Genomic DNA, 24,309 nt, shown 5'->3' with positions numbered 1-24,309 from the left:
TAACCTTTTGCCTTTATAAAAACTGTGTTTATTTTATTTTAAAACATCAGGCATGTAATAATAAAATCTTTTAAGTCATTAAAAAAGAAGTTTCTCACTTGGATGCCATTTTTTTTTATCATCATTCTTCACTCAGTTTCTTCTGTTTTGACGGTATATTAAATGAAAAACATATTCATTTTTTCATAAAAGTCTCAGATGAGAAAATTAGTTCAAAATGTATATTATTTTCTTTTATTTAATAAATGTATTTTTTCTTTTTTGTAAATGCATCAAATAGTAATAACAGTTAGTTGTGGTTTTGCTTTTATAAATCCATACTCTCATGTTTACGCTCTTTTAAGAAATAGTAAAGCTTCATGCAGATTTGTTTACCATACTGCAAAGGGAACATTCAAAATTGACATTTCTTATTCCTTTGTAACAAGTTAAACGAATAGTTAGACAGTTATATTTTTAATGTATAAACACACAACATAAAACAATCTAGTCGGTATCTTCTGGAGAAAATTAGCATTTATAAGCCAGACATTAGAGAGGCAACAATCTCGTCGAGGCGTAGCCTACTTCCTGAAATGTCAAACTGCTGCTTAACTAAAATGAATCAGTCTGATTAGTCACTCACTGGCCTTTATCGCTTTCATCCAGATTAGAAGATTATTAGAGCATCAAATCAGCTCGCAGATCAGCTAGACTGGTTAAAACTGCAGCTATACTACAATTACTTTGATAAGTAGATTTGGCACAAAAGTCATTTCTGACATTACGCACTAACATTTTATGAGGCTTGTTTATTAAGATGTCTAAATGTGCCTGGAATGCTCCTCTCAAATGCTAATTCAAATATTTATTTCTCAATAAAATAGCAACAGCATCTGCTGCTCTGTGGTCTGCCAGACTCAACAAACTCACCAAACTCGTAGTAACCCTACTCAGCCATACCTGCCAGGTCTAACTGTGCCTCTCAGACGTTACCTTACTCCTAATACTGAGTTTAGAGCCAACTTAGAATCAGCCTTTTTGACCATTTATTATAATTAAAGTTCTTAACTTTGGTAGGTAACTTGGATCCAGAAATTTTTCAACTGTGACAGCTTGGTCACTAACAATACTCAGGTAGGCTTTGGCCTTTAAATGATGCTTGATTGGCACTCAGGGGCGCATACAGCACTACACTATCCACAGCAATTACACCACAACGTGAACATGAACCACCTTTCATGTTGTTTACAACAAATTATGATCAAACTATCCAAATGTTGTCGCAGAAATGTTTTTCTAATCTTCTAACGTCCAAGTTTGGTGACCTTGTATGAATTGTAACCTTAGTTTCCTGTTCTTAGCTGACTGGAGCGGCACCCTGGTCTGGTTTTCTACTGACGTACTCCTGCTTCAAGGTTTAATGTGTTGTGCTTTCAGAGATGATGTTCTGCATACGTTGGTTGTAACCAGTGTTGCTGGCAAGTGTTATAACAGCTGTAAGCAGTTTATCAATTCGCCTTTGACCTGTGACATCACCAAGGCATTTTTACCCAGAGAATAGCTGCTCACTGGATTTTTTTGTCTTTTAAGTCCATTTTCTGTGAACCCTGATGATGGTTGTGTGAAAGTATCTTTAGAAAGGGAGAATGTACTGGTTCAAGTTTTTAACACAGAGTCCGTATAAGGACTCACAGGCAGCTCAGAAAATAACATCCACACTTGTACTTGAGCTGATTCTGACAGCATAATGTGCAAAGCATCAATTAGAAAGACCAAATAAGATATGCAAATCAAATTATCCTTCACAGTTTGTCATTAAGTCAGCAAGCACAATGAATTAGTCAGCCCACAGTTTTTGATTCAACCCTTTATCCAAATGAATGACTGTGTTAGTTCCATGACTAAATTCAAGCAGATCAGTAGTTTTACAAATACTTCAAAACTAAGGATGGTGCTGTTTAAACTGATAGTAGATCAGACCAACACAGTCAATTATTATTTACAATTATTTACAGTTTTGGACATAAAAATCAAACATGGTGTAATAGGACTTTCATCCAAGACACTGTGGTGTAAATTCAACATGGGAATATTTTTTTCATCCATTTTTTTCTATTCATTTTTACAATTGCATTTTACTTACTGTTAAGTATGGCTTTTACCTTTGTGCAAAAACTCTATATTTCATAAATACTTCACAAATTGCAATGAGAAAGAGATCATTGTTGTACCTATGAAGCTCCTTGAGGCGACTTTTGTTGTGATTTGGCGCTATATAAATTGAATTGAATTGAATTGAATTGAATTGAATTGAAGTGAATTGAATTGAATTGAATTGAATTGAATTGTTGGAGTCGAAAGCTCGGAGTAAAAGCAGAACTATAGATAATAGATCTAAAGAGTTCAAGAGCAGCTTAAAAATGTCCCCTTTTCAACCTGAAGTATAGAAATGAGGTATAAACATGCTTTAAAAATATTAATTTACTCATTTGAAGTAGCATCTTCAAAGCTGAACCCAGAACAGATGATAAAGTTCAAAGAATTATAAATAATAAAAAACAATGTTCTTGAAATTTCTGAAAACAAAAGGTTCAAATGTAATGTTTGTACACTTCATTTTCCACCTTCACTCTATAGAGATTAAAAGTGAGCAAATTTCAACAGAAAAGGTAATCTTGCACTTCTGAGCGATGCCACAGATTAACAATAGTGAAGTCAAGATTTTTAAATTAATTTTGCATCATAATCTCTCAGAGAGGATCACTACTTTTATTTTTTTGTTATTTTGTGTAAGTGTAATATCTAATATAATCCTTGGTGATTGCTTGTTGTGCAGTAAGAAACATTGACAGTCTGACTTTTTTTTAAAGAGCCAAAATTTTGATTTCCGTTTGCTCATCTTAATTTGTTAGGAAGGATTCAACCAGAAAAGGTCACAACCATCCAAAAACACTGTTCAAACTGACAGACGAGCCACATAATGCTGCAAGCGTCACGTTAGCTAGGAGCGTGTAAGTATTGTGGCATCTGAAAGATCAAATGAATAAGCCTGGATGTGCTCTTATACATCTCTTAACCCTCTTCTCTTATGATATGTCATTTTATGTTTTTCCATATGCATTAAACAACTGAAAAAATTGTCACCGTGATATGAAAATTGCAAAATAAGCATCTGATGCACAAAGCTGGTATACTTTAAAGAGATGACAGATAAGTTTTGTATTATCTATGTCATAACAGCAGATCAGTGAAGCTATTAACTGAGTCATCTCAGTGCAGTCTCAGTTCAAGTTCCTTCACGGTTTTTCACGCTTGAGTACGTTACTGCGTTGTGAGCATCACCGTGCATGAATGCACGACTGTATTTTGAATAATTCACGAGAGATTACATAAGCAAATGTAGTGCAAACTGTTCTGAAAGTATTCAGCCGTTATTCTGAATATTTATAGGGATGCTTTGAGTTAAAGGGAAACAATTTAGGGAAGACCCTCCCAAGAGCTTCATTTCTGCAGTAATAGATTTTCTTCCAAACTAAATTCAAACCATGAGGCAGGACTGAAAAAAGTCAATTTCAACTTTTAAACTGAACATTCAGGTTATCCTCATATATCTAAATTTGCCCTGGTAATTACAAGGTAACTATCCTGCAACTAGAAAGATAAATTTCTATGAAGCATTTTTCATTTCTACATTTTGTTTCAAATGCAACAAATCAATTTGATTGCTGGAAAGTTTTGCAAAATGTTACCTAAAGATGCTACCAGAGTCCCATGCAGCCTGCTACTGAAAGCTTCGCCACGCTCTCTTAGTCCAGATGTTGGCAAACACTCCAAGCATGTATGTCCGATTTTAAGATTTCCAGGGTATCACGCAGTCAGTCGCAGGTCACAGTCAGCATGGTCCAGCAGGATCCAGCAACGCCCTCAAACTGCTCTCAGAGCAGTGCGAGCCGACCGTGTCAGCCGGAGAGCTCAGCAGTGTGCCAGTCAGCTGCTGACTTCTTCTGAGCAGCAGTTGCTAGGTGATTACTCAACTCCAGTCACTGAGCACACGGGAGAGCATGCTCAATCTCTCCCTCTCTCCCTCTTTCTCCCTCTCTCTGTCACAAGCTCAAGCTTATCTATTCACACAATACTGCTCATTTTCAGCATGGCCACCTTCATAAAGCAAGAGCAAAAGCGAAGTGAGGCCAGTCACAGTCAGGATGTGAAGACTAATGATCAGGAAGATAAAAGTGACTGCAATGAACTGCAGATGTGCCAATCAAAGCCGAATTGTGGTTTGATTTTAATTTCAAGTAAAGTCTAAAAATGGATATTTGGATGTTCGGGTCTGAAGACAGAAAAAGTCTTGTGGCTTTGCACATTATGTTGTGTTATACCTGGAAAAGTACCACCCTGCTTCTAGTTTGTCAGGTGCTTGATATCTGCCAGTATATATTGAAGTATATACTTCAATCTTTGCTTGATCAATATTAAGAAATTAAACAGTGAAATAATTGAAAAATACTGTAGAATACCAAGAATCTATGAATACAATATAAAAGAAAAACTTTAATTAAAAATACATAGGTGGTACATGTTGAATGAGTAGCATAGGCTGCTGAGCTACACCCAATACTAAGTACTATAAAATAGTTCAGTGTTTCCAGTTTAAATTTCCACTGAAAAATTGTGCCAATCTTTAAATAGAATATGATTCAGTACAGCTGCACTGTGTCATAAAACTACAGCTTTATGCAGTTAAAACAGAGTTAAAACACCACACATTTTTGTATTCTGGCTTTTTATGGTTGTCTGACATATGACATTAAAAATGCGTGAGTTGACAGTTAATGAGTTGTTTTTATTGCATTTCCAGAACTTATGTGTTTCTTATAAAAGGCTGAAGAAGTACATAAAAATTGTGCAGCACAGACACCGAACCAATCAGTTGTGTTGTGTTTTTTCAAAAAGGAAAAAAATGTTGTTTTGTGTATTTCCCAGTGTAACTTATCAAAATAACCCAATACTAACTTCATATTTCCAGTAGTAGAGATACATAAAGATTTAAATTCATTATCAATTGTCCATTAAACCCTATAAACGTTAACACTGATGTCTAATGTCCCTTTCAAGAACAGAGAAAATCTGAATCTTATCTCTGACTTTGTTACTTATCAGAGCCACAAGACAGGGTTATTGAATTCCTGGAGTTAAACACTATTAACTGGTTACTTCATTAGATACACCTGTTCAATTTACTCATTAACACAAATATGTGATCAGTCAACCACATGGCAGAAACTCAACAACACGGTTAAGATGACCTGCTGAAGTTTAAATCGTATTTTTAGAAGCTCCCAATCTGGGATGTCTCCTGTAGGGTTTGGTCAGAATTTGTCATGAACAACATCGAAGCACAGATCCATCCTGCCTTATATTCTTTAGGGCACATTTTGAGCCTAAAGGATAGCTGAGATTGATTGACGCAAACACGACATAGAGTTATCTGTATTCAAATTGTGCAAATGACAAATCTGCAGCAACTGTGTGATGCTATGATGCCAATATAGCTCAAAATCTCTGAAGAATGTTTCCAGCACTTTGATGAATCTATGCTACAAATATTTAAAGCACTTCTGAAGGTAAAAGAGAGTCCCCATTAACTAATGAAGCAAGGTATAACTAATGACATGGCCAGGGAGTGTATACAAAGAATATATCATCAGCACAGTGAAAAAGTAGAAAGTAAAAGAAGCCAGAAAGCAAAATACTACACCAAGTGTCATCTAACGGATGTTTATTTTTATTTTAAAAATATTTTAATTATTAACTGCTACATCACATGTCTTATCTCTCTTAATCCATCAAAGACAACTGAGAGTCACTTTACTTATTTATTAAGTATTTTGTCATTTACATTCTAATTTCTCAACATAAGACAATATGAAAATACCTACAAATTTAAATAGTTATTCAGTTTCCACAGCTATTGATATAGGAAGAAAAGGGGGATTACTAATGAGAGAAGGTGCTGAAACACACACTGATCACACAGGTGTAGGTGTGTGTGTCACTGTCAAATCTGACAGCCTGTCACATCCAGCCGAGAGAACAAAAAGGGGCTTAGATTCTGCAACAACTTCAAGAGAATTTTGCAAATGAAATCATATTTTGATTTGACAATCTTGAATTTGAATTAATACAGACTTGTACTGAACAGGCAAGCATTAATTATATTTTGTAGCTACTAAAGACAGTGGAAGAAGAAGATATGTCATCTTTCTTATTTTCCCCTCATGTCACAAATTTCATCTGTATGACTATGTGCTTTAACTTGCAAGCTTAACTGAGTTTGGGGACACTGGTTGCATTAATCTGCCGTGCAATCTGGCTCTGTTTTCGTGAATTAAGAAAAATAAGCAGCCATGCTGGCAGTGTTATCATAGTTGTGAGTCTATATAATGATCTCCAAACTTCACAAGAAACATAACAACAGATAGCTCCTGAATTATTGCAAGGTTGTACAAATCTTTTTGCCGTAAAAATAAATAAACGTGTGTCAACAAAGTCAACAGGGTTCATCCTCTTGACACAATGACTGTGATGTGTCAGTCAGCCACATTGCTATCCATGGAGCAATTCTTCTAGTCTGGCTGAATAGGATTATAAAAATCAGCAAGGGCAGCTGTAGCTTCACGGGTGCTGTTTTATTTTACAGAAGTTCATGTTGCAGGCTTATGATGATGTAACAACTCTGGGCGGAGATAAGGCAATTATACGATTTTGATACAATCTTCCTGCCCTTTCGTTGCACGTATCCGCCGACCGCTCCTATCAGAGGATATATGTGGCCTCATTTTTCCAACCTCCCCCTTACCCAGTCCTCAGACCCTAGAGGGCATGTTGCATCCCTGCCACTTCCTATTCATCACTGTTTTACACGGGCTGCACACCGGGTGCTTCTATAGACTGATGATACTGACATACCAACCTCCCTGCTAGGCTCAGCGACCAACAGACCTGCCCCAAGCATGAAAACACTACACATATAAGCATCTGTAATTCCATGTTACTCAATATACTATACGTGGAGTGTACACATGCCTATAAAACTCCCTTTGTCAGATCTGATAGAAGATAACAAAGCCTCCCGTCCGGGCTGCCGCAGGCTGATGTGATTGTAATAGAGCCGCCTTGCCACCCAACAAGCACAAATCACTATTGTGTTGTTTCAATCACAGTGGCCATCGGAAGCAGGAAACAAAGTAAAGAGTAAGCTGATGACCAGGCCGTCTAAGCTTCAGTCAGCCTCCCTGTGTGTGCTGAGCTTGGCTCATGTCTGCTGTGTTAAACAAACAAGCACACGGACAGCTTCTGTCACGTGCCGAGCTACATGAAAGGTGCTCTCGGTGCTCGGACGATTCAGCATAAGAACATAAATATTAAAATTGCACGCATGAGCGCTCAGGCTTTAGTATGCATAGCTGTCATACACCAAGACATACAACATTTTAAGGAACAAATATGGAGCAAAGTGTCTTGTTAACATCAGCTCTGTGTAGAAAACATATTTATTTATATGGACTGGTGACAAAACCTGAACCTTTGACCCCCTGTGGACCAGATGTTGACGTAATTTATCATCATCTGAAAGACCATTTCACAAGACAACAATGATCAAAACACCAATTGAGATAATATATATTTACCAGCCACTTTATTAGGTATATCTGTTCAACTGCTCCTTACTGCAACTTTCAAATTTGGAGGCAACTCATTAGATTTGCGAATGTAGACATGGTCAAGGATGGGGGCGAAAGGTGGGTCAAGTGACACTAAACGTGTCACAGTTGTTGGTCCTAGACGACTTGGTCTGAGAGTTTCAGAAACTGCTGATCTTCTTTTCCTTCACAAATATCCAGTGACTGAGCAGCAGTTCTCTAGGAGAACTCTTGTTGATATCAGAGGTTAGAGAAGAATGGCCGGACTGCTTCAAGCTGAGACGAAGGCAAGAGTAATACAAACAACGAATCATTACAACGAAGGGATACAGAGGAGCATCCCTGAATGTTCAACACATGAAACACTGAAGCAGATGAGCCACAGCAGCAGAAGACCATACCAGGTGCCACACCTGTCAGCTGTAAACAGACAACTGAAGCCAAAATTGGCACACTGTGTCGAGTTCTGCTGCAGTGGGTGGCAGGGTAAAAATTTGGTGTAAACAACATGAAAGCATGGATCCATTATGCCTTGTATGAGTGGTTTTTGGGCAGGATAACATGCCATGTAATGGTAGATGTTAAGCCAACAAAGCTGATGTAACCTTGTGATGCTATCATGTCAATATGGACCAGAATCTCTGAAGAATGTTTCCAGCACCCTGTTGAATCTATTCCACAAAGAATTAAAGAATTTTTCCACTTCTAATGGAAAAATGGTGAATGGTGAGTGTCCTTTATAACTCCAAGTGACTTCCGGAGACTTGAAGAATCAACATGCTAAGGCACGTCAAAGTATTTTCCTAAATGCATTTACTATGTTAGGTTTATCCAATTTGTCACCTCTCTGTAATTGTTTTATTTATGTGTAATTCCATACAGAAAATTGAAACACCTACATAAAAAAAATACACTGAATTATTCACAAGTATAATCATAAATAAAGCTAGTGTTGTTCTCACTCTTGCATTTTCACATTCACATTTTCTAAGACTGCTTGGCCAAAGGCAAGGGGACAGTTCTGTGTTGTAGGGAGGAGGAGGTGGTGGAGGAGGTGGTGGTGAAGGAGGAGGCGTGTAGCTTTGTTTAAATGCTTCCTTTGGCTCAGACCGGAGCAGGTAATATATTTCCTTTAGCATCACTCTTTTCCCATCTCTTCACATTAGCTGTAATCAAGCTGTATTCTTCTTTTCACCCAATCTTTCAGGGGCTGGAGGCAGTAAGAACACTGACCTCATGCAGCTTAACATTCATCATGCACCGCAGAATGCAATTCAGCTTAAATTAAGACCCTGTGAAGCAGCTGAGCTTTATCTGCAAAAGCAACCATCAAGACACGCAGGAAACTTAGAGTCACCACAGCACATCAGAAGTGGCTCACACAGTCTGATGTCTGATGCCACCAGTAACAAGATACACCTTAAACAATCGTTCAGCACTGCAGTAAAACTAGGCAGAAAAAATAAGCACAAACACCTGGAAGAACATTCTGGTGAACTGTTTGCATCACCAACAAAGTGCAAAATACTGAAATGATTATCTGTCTCGATTGTGTGAATTTTGACCGCAGTGCTGCTCAGGTACAGGCTGGCTAACTCAGCACATCTAACAATAGAAGATCCATGTATTGATGCTAATGCTGTAAATCTCTTTTCTTTTTTTTAGATGAAGTTCTGTACAAGAAACACTGCAAGGACGGGAGACATCTCAGCGTAGGACATATCTCATTTAGAGAGCTTCAACTTTAAACTACCCATTATGCATTTTTTCCTACACAAAAATACCAATTACCTTGAGAAAATTTCAAAAAGCCTCAAAATTACATATGCAAACTTACCACATTAAAGCCATAACGAGCACTGGAGGACTTAGAAAAGTGCCTGGTAAGATCCTTGCCTTTTAACAGCTGTACCTGTGATGCTGCAAAATAATACTTACAAGCCCAAGTCTTAAAGTTAGATTTAAACACTTATACTGTAATATTATTAGTTAGAAAATACAAAAATGGACCGTCACACAAGCAACAAAGAGGACCAAGGTTGAGCAGAAAGCATTTCAGTGCCATTATCTAAGGAATGTATCTATCGTGGGTGTGACGCCCTTCACAAACCTTGAACTTAAACCTGAGTTTGAAACTGGAGCTGTGGGAAACTCTTTCCAAATATAGACACTCATTAATTTTAAAAAAATCAGAAGCCTCAAAAAAATAGTATCTGTTTATCTTCATGCGCCAAACAGCATCTTCACCATCACTTTGCAGTGAGTCTTTATATTAAGTAACAAACAAGACCAGAAAGATCCAAGAGTGAGATAAGACAATCTGGACACCAGACACAGAAGCTGGAAAATCTAATTTGAGACGAACCGAACTGAAGAGGTCGCCCGGGGGCAGAGGTGAAACGTGTATCCCCGTTGAACTTCCACGTGATCCACGGCATACACACAGCCAAATTAAAGTATCCAGCCACACACAGCTTCTGATGGCCAGTGTGCTGGAACAGACACACAGCCCATAACTTAACCCGCCGATGCCCTTTGGTGCCAAAGGAAATGGGCTGTCTCTCTCTCAGGAACCCAGCCCAGTTGAGGGGGAGGTGAGAGACGAGAGGAACTTCTACACAGCACGGCACCCACCAGCCCACAGCAGCAGGAGACAGAAAGATGAGTGAGATATTTCAGACTGAAGCGGTCCATGAACATTATGTTTGTCTTTAATTTACACAACAAAGTCATTTCTTACAAGTATTTAAACGTTTTATATTTATTAATACTGAATGTTAATGCCCAGTTTTATACTTACACTGAATGACTGCTGAAATGATGCTAGTGTGAGTGAAAACACAAGGCTGGAGAGAGAGTTTCTCCTCAGAGCTACACTTCCATCTAGTGGTCAAAAGGGATAAACCAACCACTCACAAGTCAAAATCAGACGGAGCACTAGCAGAAGGTTACAGTAAAAGAATTGGACAGATTTTTCCTCCAGAGGCCCAACAATAAATTCATAACCCAACCTTCACTGATCCACAGGTGGTGTATAACACTCTGGTTATGCACCACCTACGCTCTGGAGAGCGCTCAGCTCAATTCGTCACAGTTTTCAGATTTAACATTTCAGCTGCAACAAGAACAGGCTAGGACAGGTGGCTGTTCTCTGACTTTAAGCAGCCCCCTCAGTTACTCACAAATTAAATGATAACTGGAAAGCAGCGTGTGCTGCCTTTGAGCTACCCACTCAGCTGATAAGGCGCTGCTTTGTCTTCAAATGATCAAAAGCGGTCTGAATTTTCTGTTTATCACTAAAATGAGAGAAGTTAGTTCCTATGGACACATTTATTCCATAGCATTTTCAAATCTCACTTTGAGACTTTGATGTCTGAGATGTGCCACAAATCGTAATGACCCAGATAATTTCTGTATTCTGCCACAAGTATAGATGGAGCAAAATGAGGCACATACCTCCCACAGAGACCTGAACTCCCTCTGCTCGATGCGTAGGAGCTCACTGAATTCCCGTGTAATGATGGTAGCATGTCGGGGAGTGTTATCCAGGATTGACTCCCCAAAGGCCGTTCCCGTCCCCAGTGTGCATATAGTAACAGCATCCTACATGAGATACACCAACATCACACACATTCCTCATAGATCATTCCTTCATTGGGATTAAAAACTTTCAACAAGATGAGAATGTTGTGAAGTTCAAATGTAATATTCTTAGCAAATGAATTTATGCCGATCGCACAACTCTCAAAGGTTAAAGGAGAACTCCTGAGCACTCCATACACTCAACAAGATACAAACATATCACTCCAATAAGCACCCAGACAAGGTGTGCAAAGTTCCACTGTTAACAAATGGTTAGTAATTTTCCCTCATCTAACTTTTATTTTTCAAGTCTGATGAATTTTAGGTGGAGCTTTGCTTACAAAATTACAGAGATCTTCACAGAAATAGTAATTCAGGTTTGGGTGCAAATTTGGAGCATCAGTGTATTTAGCTAAGATTGATTAAGATGAGTGTGATCTTGTGTGATACGCATGAAAGAAGAGAGCGATTTCTTCTAATTATCAATTACTTCATCAGCCTTCATTTTAATCTGGGGTTTTATGTAATGCTTGTGAAATTATACCTGATAACTTGATGTCTCGGACACCTTTACATCCAGTGAACCTGAGAGAACAGCATACCAGCACGTGCCAATATCTCCTTGTCGAAATACTGAAAAAAGAAAAAAAAAACAGTTTGAGAAAATAAAATGAAAATGGATGCACCGTCTTGTCCTCAGATTAGTTTCAGAGCTCGCATTTTCACCTACAGGTGATGCCTTTCTCCAAGCACTCGTAAAATCCGCACAGGCATATCTGCTGCAGCAAACTGGGGTGAAATCTCTCAAAGGCCTTCACATTTTTCAGCCGTGCCAGGATTATGTCAACATCTGCCCCCGAGCGCTCTGCTGGTCTGGAGAAATAAAAAGAACAGCGTGATGTACAATTAACTAAAAATCTACATGAAAAGCTGACTGCAGAGCTGCAGAGCCCGCATCATTCAAAGCAACTGAACCTTTTTTTTAAGTAAAGTTTTCTTGGAACTCTGAAATATGAGGCTCTGCAGAAGACACCATTAAATTCTCACACTGTACTGCTATTTAACAAACTTGAAAGTCAATATTTGGTATGACCACCTTTATTCTTCAGTACAGCCTCATTAAGTAGTCTTTGGGAATAGTTTTCCAGGTTTCTTGAAAGATCTTGTTTGGATGTTGGAGAACATTGCTCAAGAGCACCTTAAAAATTAAAAGAAAGTCTCAAGACTCTTGCATGGTATTGTAAATATGGGTTATTTTGAGCTGTGGATCATGCAAACCTACTTTAACTGAGTCCCGGAATAAAAATACAGCAATTAACAGAATATGTCCTCTTTAATAAAAGCACACCAAATTTTGTTTGAGACGATCTCTCGCATCTGTCTCAGTTAGAACAATTTGTTTACGCTACAGTCAGATTTTTGTTGAACCAATAATTTCGTTCCTCTCAAACAATAACTGTCAATTTCCCAGTGTGCATGGCTGCTGCATTCGTGAGTTGCATTGCAGCAATAAGAAAGGTTTTATTTCCAAAGTTGCACAGACCTTAGAGTAAACATTTCTTTTGTCCTTTTATTTGAATTGAAAAGCCTGACCCAGTTTTGACTCTTGCTCCATTTTTAATGACATGTTCAAACTGAGACTATTTGTTTCTGTATATCATATGTTATTGCACTAATCCCTGCACTGAATTTTTACCTCTCTGTTCTGTGCCTGTCTCACTTTTGTTACACTCAGTCCAGAGTCTCTGATGTAACTTGTGGGTGGATGAACTGCAGCTTACATCACCTTTGAAACAAGGTCCAGCTTTTTAAAAAAGTGAAACCAAACATTATCAATAATTCAAAGATGGAAACAACCTTTGTGCTTTTGTTTTTTAAAAATGCACTGCTCTATAGTTTTACAATACACTGAGTAACAGCTTGCAAAAAAAAGACTTTTCATCATGTATTCCCCGGAAACCTTTAACCTCACATTATGCCTCTATAATTGTACGTACTCCTTGATAAGACCCTATGTTCAGCAGTGCAGCCACTTTGAATGTATTCTGTTTTTCTACCCTGCATTATCATAATCAGGACAAGGCAAGAGAAAGCGAGACTGAGAGAAAGAGCGAGATGTGTGGGAGCCTGACTTTCAAAGCCAGTGTCTGTTTGAAAACTGACCTAGATGAACAAAAAGAAAGAACAGAAAAAAAGCAGAAAGTGCCAGTTTGACGTGCAAGTGAGAACCGATTATTTTCATCATGCAAGCTTGTTACAGTTTGTACAATGCAAACAATGATGAACCTAATGACGAGTAATCCAACCTGAGATGTCAAATAATGAGCGTATTGATGAGCGAGATGTAATCTTTCTGTGAGCTTAGTTCAGGAAATGAAACAACTGCTTTTCGTATTCACCAGTCTTTTCCAAACTGTCAAATAGTCAAGCAGTTTGGATAAACTTAGATGTCTATCATCCACTGAATTTCAATGTAAAAGTGTCAAATGAATGATAGGGTGACTCATGGATGCTGTTTGCTGTTTGGAAAAGGTGAGTCACCCAAGAACCATTTGACTTGAGGGACACAGGTGGCTTCTACAAGCAAGCGGAGGATATTACTGTGTAAACACGTCTGGCACCCTGCGTCACTTTGCTGTGTGTAGCTGTTGTACTTTGGACCTTTTGATATATGCTGCACCCCTTATTGTCATCATCCTGTGGATCAATAGTAAGCAACCCACTAACACCTGAGCTGCATCCAGTACATACTTGCATATTGGCCAAACTGTCTAAGCATGTAAATGTAAAAAAGAATGTAAAAAAAACATGCAGGAAGAATTAAAAGAGATAGATAGATAGATAGATAGATAGATAGATAGATAGATAGATAGATAGATAGATAGATAGATAGATAGATAGAGTCAAAAAAATCTATGAGGTTAAACACGCAGAGTTACCTGCTGTGGCGACTGTTTGTGAATAAGGGAGCAGCAGAAAGAAGCAGTACTTTATATGAGTCCTCAGTAATACTTGTACATGGCTGCCATGTTTGCATAATCAAGTCAAAAGAGCACAAGATTGAAAAGTTGACTGTTTTTCCTGCAGCATTATGCCAAGCAGGAAAAAGCTTTTTGCTAGCTGTAGCACTCCAATATAGTTAATGGTCATAGCTTGGCCACCCTTACAATAATCCTCTATGCCCACCTGCATTCAGCAATTTCATTACTGCTCACGCCAAAAGTTGCAGAACAAATTTCTCTCAAATAAAAAAGTACTATACATTATAACTAACTATCCATGACACATATTAAATATCTTTAATGTCTTATTATAATGATATCAGTGTTTGATCTTTGATCTTCCAGTAGTCACAGAAAGCAGTTTCCTGCTGATTATTACAATAATCCGAGATAGTGAGCAATTGAAGCAAGTAGAATGCATCATAGAGCCAAGTAATTGGCAAGTAATTTGACATAATTAATAAATCCCAGTCTGAAGCTGATGCCTTTGCTTTCCCCAACTCTACAGCTAAGTGGATCACTGTGCGTGACTCCTTTAGCCAACAGTGAGGTCAGAGGCTGTAGGAACGGTAACCTTGGCGCGTCCAGGGATGCACTAACTCAAGCTGTGATCGGACTCACGACGTCCTAATTCCGTTTATTTGAATGTTTAAATGCAGCCACTGAAACACAACGCCCAAGTTCCTTACAGGATAAAATCCAAATCGCGTTATTTCCTCGTTAATTCATCGCTCTTACACTAGCCTGAGATGGGTCGGGTGAAATGGTATAAAGTGATTACCTCTTATCCAGACAAATCATCCACTCGGCAGATTCCGAGGAATGTGAAGAAGTGTGCGCTGCTACCATCTTGCGATCCTGCTGCTGCTGCTGCTAATGCGGAGGAGAGGGCTGGACCAACGACAGCAGCGCTTCATCTGCCTTCACTCACTCACTGCTGACAGTCCTCGCTGTCCCTGCTTACCTGGGCGGGAGCAGCGTGGACGAAAAACAGCCCACACTGACGGGTTTTATGCAGCCATAGTGAAAAGCTAGGTTGTTATGAAAGAAAATCTCAAACTGAGGACGGCAACAGTTTTCAGCAGAGATGTGGCTGAGGGAAAAACAGAGCTCGGTCACTCATTATTTTTTTCAGCAATGGAGGTCAGTTTCTGCTATTGCAATTTTTAGGCACATGCAGGTAAAATCAATGCAGTCTCATATATCAGTATGTCCCAGTGTTCGTGTTATGATCAAACTGTTGCTTTGAATTTTACAGTCATTTCATTTTTTGAGCTGTTGAACTTACACCGAGAGCTGTAAATAGAAGCAGCTTTGTTGCTTGAATGAGGTGAGTCAGCACAAAGTGGCACTTCTCTGCTGAAGGATACTGTTGCAAAGGTGAGGTGGAGGGCATAGGGGTGACCTGTGATTGGTCGTAATCACATTAATGTTCATAAGTATTTAGACAGTGATGCAGCTTTTGTAGTTTTGCTTCTGTGAACCGCCACAGATTATTTAAAATCAAACAATCAAGATGTGATTGAAGTGCAAACTTTCAGTTTTGATTTATTGGTTTTTACAGACTTTATTTTCAGAGTTCCCCCATTTTCAGAAGACCAAAATTAGTTGGAAAATTGACTGAAAAGCAGCTCCATGGCTAGGTGAGACCTGTTGTTCAGTTTTCCACTGGCATCTTCAATATGAGATCCAAAGTGATGCAAAAATAAACCAATAGCAATAGCAGTCACCTGATCTAACCCAATGGAGCATGCTGTTCAGACATTTAACACAAAATGCAAAGACACCCACAAACAAGCAGCATCCAAAGGTGGCTTTACAAAAGGCCTAATGGAGCATTTCAAGGGAGGAAACACAACATTTAGTGAAATCCATAGATTCTGGACTTCATGCAGTCATTGACTGGAAATGTTAGGACATGTATTTAAAACAATCCCTTATTTATTTAATATTTGTTTAATTTTGGGGGTCTGTCAATGGAGGTCTGTGCATAGAAATGGCTACCACCTAAACGGTTTAAGTTAAACCCCTTTAATTTACGCTGAAATTCTGCACTTAAATCACATTTTAATTGTCTGATTTAAAATCACTGTGATGGTGTAAAGATGCAAAATGGCAACAAAATCTTTTTTTTTTCCTATAGATTGTGGACCTGATCAATTACAGACTGTATACAGTCAAGTCCAAAACACTGAAGCAAACTGTTTGAGTACACATGGCTGTTTTAACTGACTGCAGCATACCTCTCATCCTTGTATAGTGGATGACATTTCCAACATATCAAAGTGGGAACATTTTCATAATAGCCATGAGAAAATTGGGCTTTGTTATGACAAGCCACATAATAAAAAGCCCATTGCTTTACTTCAGTTACCCTGGCAACAAAGTACCTCATAGAAAGAAATACCAAGCCTCGGTGCAGCGATACCGTCTGTGCTGTCAATATTGTAAAGAAAACCATTTGTGTACCTCTGTAATTATTTTCTTTTCCATCACCTGATGCTCAAATACCTTGGTACCTAAGTTGCAGGCTTATATTTATTTATTTATTTAATTTTTACTGAACACAAGCAATAAAAGGCATAAAAGAAAACTCTTCCTAAAAAAAGATTTTTGTCTCCAATCTCAAGTAAAGAATGTTTCATCCACAAGATGACTAAATCATAATAAAAGTAGGGCTTCTAAGTATAGTCCTGTTTCCCTCATTTAACTAAATATTTAGTTAATGCCTTTCGGGGTGGGATTAACAGGAGGTAGTGAGGTTTTGAGAAAAATCCAAACAGGAAGCAGTCCAAGAGCAAAACCCTCGACCAGAGCAGGAATAATATTGTACTTTCTATATATTCATTTTGTTTTACGTTAAGATGTTTGTAGTGCAGTAAAAATAAGTGCAAAGATTTACTTGGCCTTTTGAAATCTGTGACTACTGGAAGATTTAATATAACTGACATAATTTTGAGTACAATTACTTTTTTTATTATTTTTTTTACTTGAGTAGATACAGTAAATACCTAGCATTCATCTTCCTGTTTAGTAAAGTTCATTTATTAAAATTATGTTTAATAAATTTCAAGTTTTTTTATCACAAGTTTTTTTTTTCAAATAATAATACTTATTATTATTTTGGAATAGTGTACATTTATTCATATCATTACATACTTAAATGGTTATAACCTCTTATTGTAATATACACAACAAAGTCATAATAAAATTAATGAACTACACTCCAAATGTATCCCATGCCAGCATGTTCTTGTCAGTCTGACAACTATTGTCATTTTAAATAACTCTATGTAGCATTATCATCACTTTGACCTTCAGATCATCTATCGACCTTGAAGGAGAGGTCAGAGGTCAAATGCTAATTTTTGACCAACAAATCATTAAGTTGACCTTGGTGACCTTGGTGGGTGAAAGACAAATCTCAATGAAGGGTTGACATGACCCCACTCTACACCCCTACAAGTTTTCTATCAGAATTCATTCAAAACCTTTTTTTGTAGACAGAGTAATGACACGCTTGCAAACACTATCAAAAGCATAACCTTCTTGGTGGAGATAGCATTACATAAATAATATGGCACTGATAAAAATGGAAGATCTTAAAGATAAAGGAAATGTTTCGAAACATCAGATCTGCACCCAACACTGGTTCCAAAGTGGTTCCCCTTCAGGAGAATTTCACCAAGCCAATATTTAAAATCCAGTTCCTTTACCAACAGCAAGATGGCAGCATTTGTTCTAAAAAGAACCTAAGAACAGATGAATCAGGGCACAAACTTATTTGACTCCTGGAGCAGAGAAAAGGGAAGTGCACTCAGTCTTGTTTTGATTATAAAAATGTAGGCGTCTAACCAAAGGGAGCTGTGCCCTGCACCTGAAGGAAACTTTTAGGTGTTTCTCTGTCTGTTTCTGATCTTTCAGTGGACCTTAAATTAAGATTGCATTGTCAGCCCACATGTTTTTCTTCCCAGTGAGCAGAACTTACATGTCTTGCCCTTTCTTGTTAAAATAAATAGCTGAGGTGTAAGGCTGAGTTCAGGCCAGGGCATGCATAACACAAAACACACATTCCTGTAATGCTGCATACCACCAACTCACAGCAGCAATGGACCAACACATAACAATGTGCGAAGACGTCAACATGCGCTGCAGTAATTTGCCATGCACTGCAACTCTGCAAGCTATCAGTTCACAAAGTAATTCTAAGACATAACAAAAAGATTTACAAAGGTGACGACTGAAAGGGTTTTCATTTCTTTCTGCTGCAAACAAATATGTGTTGTAAAAGAAAACAGAAAAGAGTAGTTCTGCAGAAAAAAGACAAGACGCCAGGTGTGGAGTATTTCTTGGGCCTGCAAGAGTCTGAGACACTGTCTCAAAGGTTCCACTCTCAGCAGCTCACCTGCTCCTTTTTCCATTTGGTTTTCCCTGTGCATTCGATGGTGTTTGAAATGTTGCTATAGGGACCACTGGCTTGGCTGCAATGTGCCATCGTATCCTGGGCCCACTGACTGTGTATGTGGCTTTTCAGACCCACAGTTGCTAGGAGATGCTCCTGCAAGCTGGAAATGGTAAACACATGGACACATGCAACCCTTATGTGCACACACAGCATAATTTCAAAATGCTGATTTGGAGAAATATTTGCTACTGCTGGTATATAACTCTTTTGAAATCCGTGCTTCACAAAAAAGTATCTTGAGGATTAAACGTGTTAAATTGTGTTGGAGGTTTCTTCTTGTCAGATAATAATTTGGAGCCATGATATATGTGTTTGCAGACCTAAATTACTGAATTACAATGCCACATTCAAAGGAAGTTGTGTTTAAAGCAGTGTGCTTCATAATTTACACTGTTCCCTTCTGAGTTTCGGCATTCCCATGGCAGTTAAATGTCACTGGATTTACATAAAACAAATGAGCACAGAACACCTTGGAAAGCTGTGCAGTGCGGCGTAAACAAGCAAGAAGCTTGCATAAACTACATGGGAGCGGCTTTAAGGAGCTACATAAAACTTTATATATCAGATAACCACGTCTCAGATGGAATGCTAGGGCAGATAACTCCAGAGGAAATGCCTGAGGACTGGATCTTTTCCAGAGACGTCTCCTTCAATGTTTTAAGGCGCAAATTTACAGTGATGGGCTAAAACAGCCCAAAATGCTTTGTTATTTTATTTATAAATATACTCTGAGGAGAATTTAGTAATTGGAGTCCTAAAGTAGTGATCTGTGATAGGAAAAAAATCAGAGTTGTTCATTTAATATTTCATAACTTATACAATTAAAAATGTAGATGGGATTATTCCTTAGGCAACTGAATAAATAACACCATCTGCTCAAAGCTCTTGCTACTGTCTGGTTTCTCTTTATCAATAATTACTAATCTATTTGCATTTTGTTATATAATGCTCCTTGTAGTTGCATATATACTTACTAAAGACTGTCTTCAACACATATAAATATTTATTCAAATGTAACACTACACATGTTTAAAACATCCAAACAAATATCTGCTTAGCTAAAATCTATATACCATTATTAATTCAAAGGTGGACTCTGATTCGCCAGTTTGTAACAAAATATTCAAATATTCCATTGATGTCTTCTCCCACTTGATCTGGCTTCTGTTTCCTAGGTCAGCTTGACTGGATGATATTTTTGCAATGTAGGTTCTTAGCCACTGAGGAAATCTGACTGCAGTCTCATTCAGCATCTTTGTAGCTGAGCTCAAAAGACAGAATGTCTCTTTTTTTCTGAATCAAACCGCTGTACATGGACTGTGTAGTGGAGAGTTAACTCGCACAACTATGGCTCTCCTGGGAGGGGACCTGATTTGTAAAGTGAATATCAAGTAAAATCTGCAGGCTTTGTGTTTTGGGAGTTTTATCCTGCTACGATGAGAATCTGACTGTCCTGCACACTCACTTTCACAGATAATTTAAGCATAATGAATATGAAATTAGGTACTAAAAATTGACCCAAAATACTAATTAAAGCTAGAGCGAGCACATAAAGGATATAAGATCTCTGCTGGTGACCCATTTTTTATTGAGGTCACGTATATTCTCAGTAGATACTTCTGACAGACTTTGTGTTGTATGGAGAAATACCAAGTCACAATCACTGCTGAGACACATGACATTGCTGAATTCATGACACCATTAGTCCGTGTTATATTTTTAATTAACATAAGCAAAGTGTTACACTACACACCACAGCTGAGACAAACTGCCTTGCACTTGTAGTCGATATGTTTTTGCAGTTTGTGCAGTTTGTTTTTGTTTTGTTTTGCCTCTGCGTACCACCGCAGTGGATTTTAAATCAAACAATTAAAATATGAACGTGTAGACTTTCACCTTTAATTCAAAGAGTGTAACAAAAGTTTTTGCATTAACTCAAAAGTAATTGAACAAAATACAGTGATTTGAAATATGAGGACTGTTTTTAATACTTGGGTGAAAATCCTTTGCACCAAATGAATGTCTGAAGTCTACAAACCATTGAGATCATTAAATGCTGCACTTCCTCCCTTGAGATGCTCTGTCACGCCCACAGCTATACAAACAACCTTCAGTTGCTGCTTGTTTGTGAGTCCTCTCTTCGGACTTGTCTTCAGGGACTGAAAAGCTCTGTTGAGTTGAATATCACATTTCTCTTGGGTTGTTTTCACATTATGCATTCAGCCATTATCCATTTACATTGTGAAGAGCTGCCTGGTCAGTTTTCCAGCATTTGCCTGAATCTGACTGGTGCTTAAAACCATGTACACTTCAGAATTCATCCTGCTACTTCTACCAGCAGTCACATCATCAATAAAAACGAATGACTAGCTCCACTGGCAGCCAAATATGCCCATGTCACAACATTGCCTCCACCATGTTTGACAGGTAATGTGGTATGCTTCAGATCATGAGCCATTCCTCTTCTTCTCTATACTTCTCTCACCCCCACCATTCTGGTTCAATTTAATCTTGGTTTCATCTGTTCGAAGAATTATTTTTGCGGAACTGTGCGGGCTCTTTTCAGAGTTTTCTGCCAAGTCTAATCTGGCCTTTCTGTTCTTGAACATAATCAGTGGTTTGCACCTTGTTGAAAACCTTCTGAAAACTCTCTGTATTTACGTTCATGAAGGCGTCTGTTGATGACAATGATATGCCTACCCCCTGGAGAGTGTTTAGGACTTTGTTTGATATTATGAAGTTGTTTTTGAAGTTTTTCTTAACCATAGAAATAATTCTACCATCATGCACTTTAATCATCTTTTGTGGTCGACCAGGCCTAGAATAGAATAGAATAGAATAGAATAGAATAGAATAGAATAGAACAGCCCTTTATTGTCCATGCTTCACACCAAATCTGCAGGAATAAAATATAAATAGTAAGACACCAGGAAAAAATAACAAACAGGAGAAATATATACAAAACAAGAGAAAGGCACGTAATAGAAAAGAAACACATTAAAGAACAGGTTGCAAAAATTGCGTTGCTGAACAGGTCAAAGCATGCTTTTTTTTTTTTTGCTTTTTTTTTTAAAGATGTACAAGATTTTTCATTTAGCCACTCCTAAATGTTTTGCCCTCTGTCTGATAGGTTTATATTGTTTTTCCAGATGAATGATGGTCTTCTTCATTAGCATCAGCATCTTTTTGTAACCTTGTTTTGAGAGTTCAAGTGAACATCTGCAAAATTCAAGTTCAATGCTTTGAATAAACAAATGTCAACTGGTCATAAAGAGGTAAGAGGTAAGATTGCAAAAACTCTTCTGGACCTAACCGTATGCATGTCAGTTTGGTCTTGTTTGGAATTTTTAAATTTGCCCCTCAGCGTTTCACGCTGCACTTCCTGTTTCATATTTTAACCCAAAATGGCTCTTTAGCATGTCTTTGTATGATTACGTGCTACAAACTGTCGTTGCTTTGCCATATTCCTGGTTGCACTTCCCTCCAGAAGCTATACATTTCTGTAACTTTTTAACCATCTGCCTTGAGGACATACAGGATGTATACTCTGGACCTTATCATGAAATGAGCTCTGCTCGGCTTTAGAACTGAAGGCTTTTAACAACCTCAGCGTCATTCCTGAGATAAATCTGAGTGGTCAAAACATGTGATAAGAGAATGATAAGAAAGGCAAGCATAGAAATGCATTTCTCGCTCACAGAATAAGACTTCTTTGCTTTACATGACCCTATTATCTGCTCTGAACAATGGGCCCTTTTCACACATTTTGAGTTGTGATTGAAGGAAAAAATGTCAGTGGAGCTAATATTAACAACCACTCTGTTCTACTCAAATATCCCAGTGTAACACTGACCATCCTTATGTGAAAAGTTCAGCATGAAATCAGTCAACTACAATTTCATTTTATTACTCCACCTGTGTGGTGTCAAAAGACCTATTAATCTGATACCGGAAACTACTGACTCCCCCGGGTCTCGGGCCTTTGAGGAAGGTCAAAGATGTCCAAGCTATAAAAGCAGAGACGCTTTTCAATTACAGCACTGTGCAAAAGATCTTGAGCCACCCTTCATTTCTTTATATTTTGTTATTAAAATGGGAAGCAAATTCAGTGATTTATTTAAACAATAATTTTAGTGTTGTAGTTAAAAGCAAATGCAGAGGTTGTACAATTCTAACGCATTTGAACTCAATATTTGGTATGACCACCTTTATTCTTCAATACAGCCCGAGCTCTTCTAGATAAGACTTCTTGTCATTTCATAAGTAGTCCTCAGGAACAGGCCAGGCTTTTTGAAAGACATTCAAAGCTGTCAAAGCTGGATGATTGTTGCCTTTTGTGCTATTCTCTTTCAAGATGATCCCACACTACTTCTGCAATGTTGAGCTCCAGGCTCTGAGGCCAATTCATGACTGACCTGACATTCTGTGTCAGGTCTTTGTTGGATTTTTTTGTTCTCAATTCTTAAGGACATGACTTTCAGATATAGTTCAGTTGTTTTCTTATGCCTGTCATTTCTTCTGTCCAGTTTCCTCAGATTTCTTAAGGACACAGTACACACTACAAAGAGTTTTCAACTAATAGTTTTTTGGGAATCACCTTGTTGGCTCAGAAATATTATTGTATGCCTGTCAGTTTGTTATCTTCGGCATTTGAGATTCAGTTAAAGAAATAGGAACAGAAATAGGAACATATCGTGGCACAATATTATGTGTTTCTGTGTGTGACAGTTTTGCGTAGACACAACACTCCATCTCTTGCGTAAAGTGCGTTTTTTATGCTTGAATGATTCATAGGTCAGTGTTTAGTGTAAGCACAAACATTCCTCTGAAAATGGTCAGATACAAAGGCTGGGCTGGAAATGAGTGAAAAAGCAGCTATGTCTATATAAAGCCTGGAGAAATTTTGTTTCAGACCATTTTAAAAATTACAAGAAAGTCTGACTCCTTGGAAGCAAAATTTAGAGAAATGAAGGTTGACTCAAAACCTTTGCACAATACTGTACGTGACGCTATACTCACTGACATTTTTTATTACACACCCTTTGCCTGCTTAATCTCAGATCTGTTTGCTCCACACTACCAATTTATTTTATTACTTTTATATTAATCTTTAATCCGAAGCCCTGATACACCTAACGGTATCACCTGACTAAGCCAGACGGCAAGCTTTACAACTTTATTACAGCTTGAGGAGTGCTCCTGCTGTGGTATGTTGGCCAAACTGAACTTAATGTGTGACATATTATAACAGCAAAAAGTCAGAGATCCCATTCTACTGGAAAGGTTGTAAGGAAATGCCCTTTTCATTGGGGCCTATCTAAAGAAAAACAACAGTGTTGTTGACATGCTCTACATGTTCTGCAACGAGTACTGTTAAAAGTTTCCATTTTATCTGCCCGGAGGTTTAGGTGAGCTCTATGACTTTTAGGGTGAGCTTCCCACGCCTTTCCCTCCACTCCTCCTCGTGTCTGTGGAGTGGAGGGTGGAGCGAGGAGCGAGGAGAGCAGCGGGTTACAGTCCTGGAATGTGCGCGCGCTCCCGATCACTCCGTCTGTCCCAGCGGCGCGCCCGT

The 24,309-nt window shown here is 38.2% G+C and overlaps 1 protein-coding gene across 5 annotated transcripts in view; it reads right to left on the bottom strand.

Moving 5' to 3' along the window:
* Positions 1–15,388, bottom strand: part of rapgef4a (Rap guanine nucleotide exchange factor 4a) — a 38,724-nt gene extending 23,336 nt beyond the window's left edge. For 2 of the 5 annotated variants that reach the window (XM_013272605.3, XM_013272607.3), the window contains exons 1-4: positions 15,054–15,388; positions 12,001–12,143; positions 11,815–11,903; positions 11,145–11,291 (exon numbers count right to left, since the gene is read on the bottom strand). In XM_013272605.3, coding sequence (XP_013128059.1) covers positions 11,145–11,291; positions 11,815–11,903; positions 12,001–12,143; positions 15,054–15,121 — 447 coding nt within the window. In that variant the 5' untranslated portion in view covers positions 15,122–15,388. Of the gene's footprint in view, positions 1–3,731; positions 3,991–9,525; positions 9,715–10,053; positions 10,235–11,144; positions 11,292–11,814; positions 11,904–12,000; positions 12,144–15,053 lie in introns of those variants that run through there. The other 3 variants (XM_013272608.3, XM_013272609.3, XM_013272610.3) reach the window with 3 other exon arrangements.
* Positions 15,389–24,309: the final 8,921 nt, after the last annotated feature.

The sequence above is a fragment of the Oreochromis niloticus genome, linkage group LG16 (assembly GCF_001858045.2).
Source record: "Oreochromis niloticus isolate F11D_XX linkage group LG16, O_niloticus_UMD_NMBU, whole genome shotgun sequence".
NCBI lineage: Eukaryota > Metazoa > Chordata > Actinopteri > Cichliformes > Cichlidae > Oreochromis > Oreochromis niloticus.
This window is presented reverse-complemented; position numbering and strand designations above follow the sequence as displayed.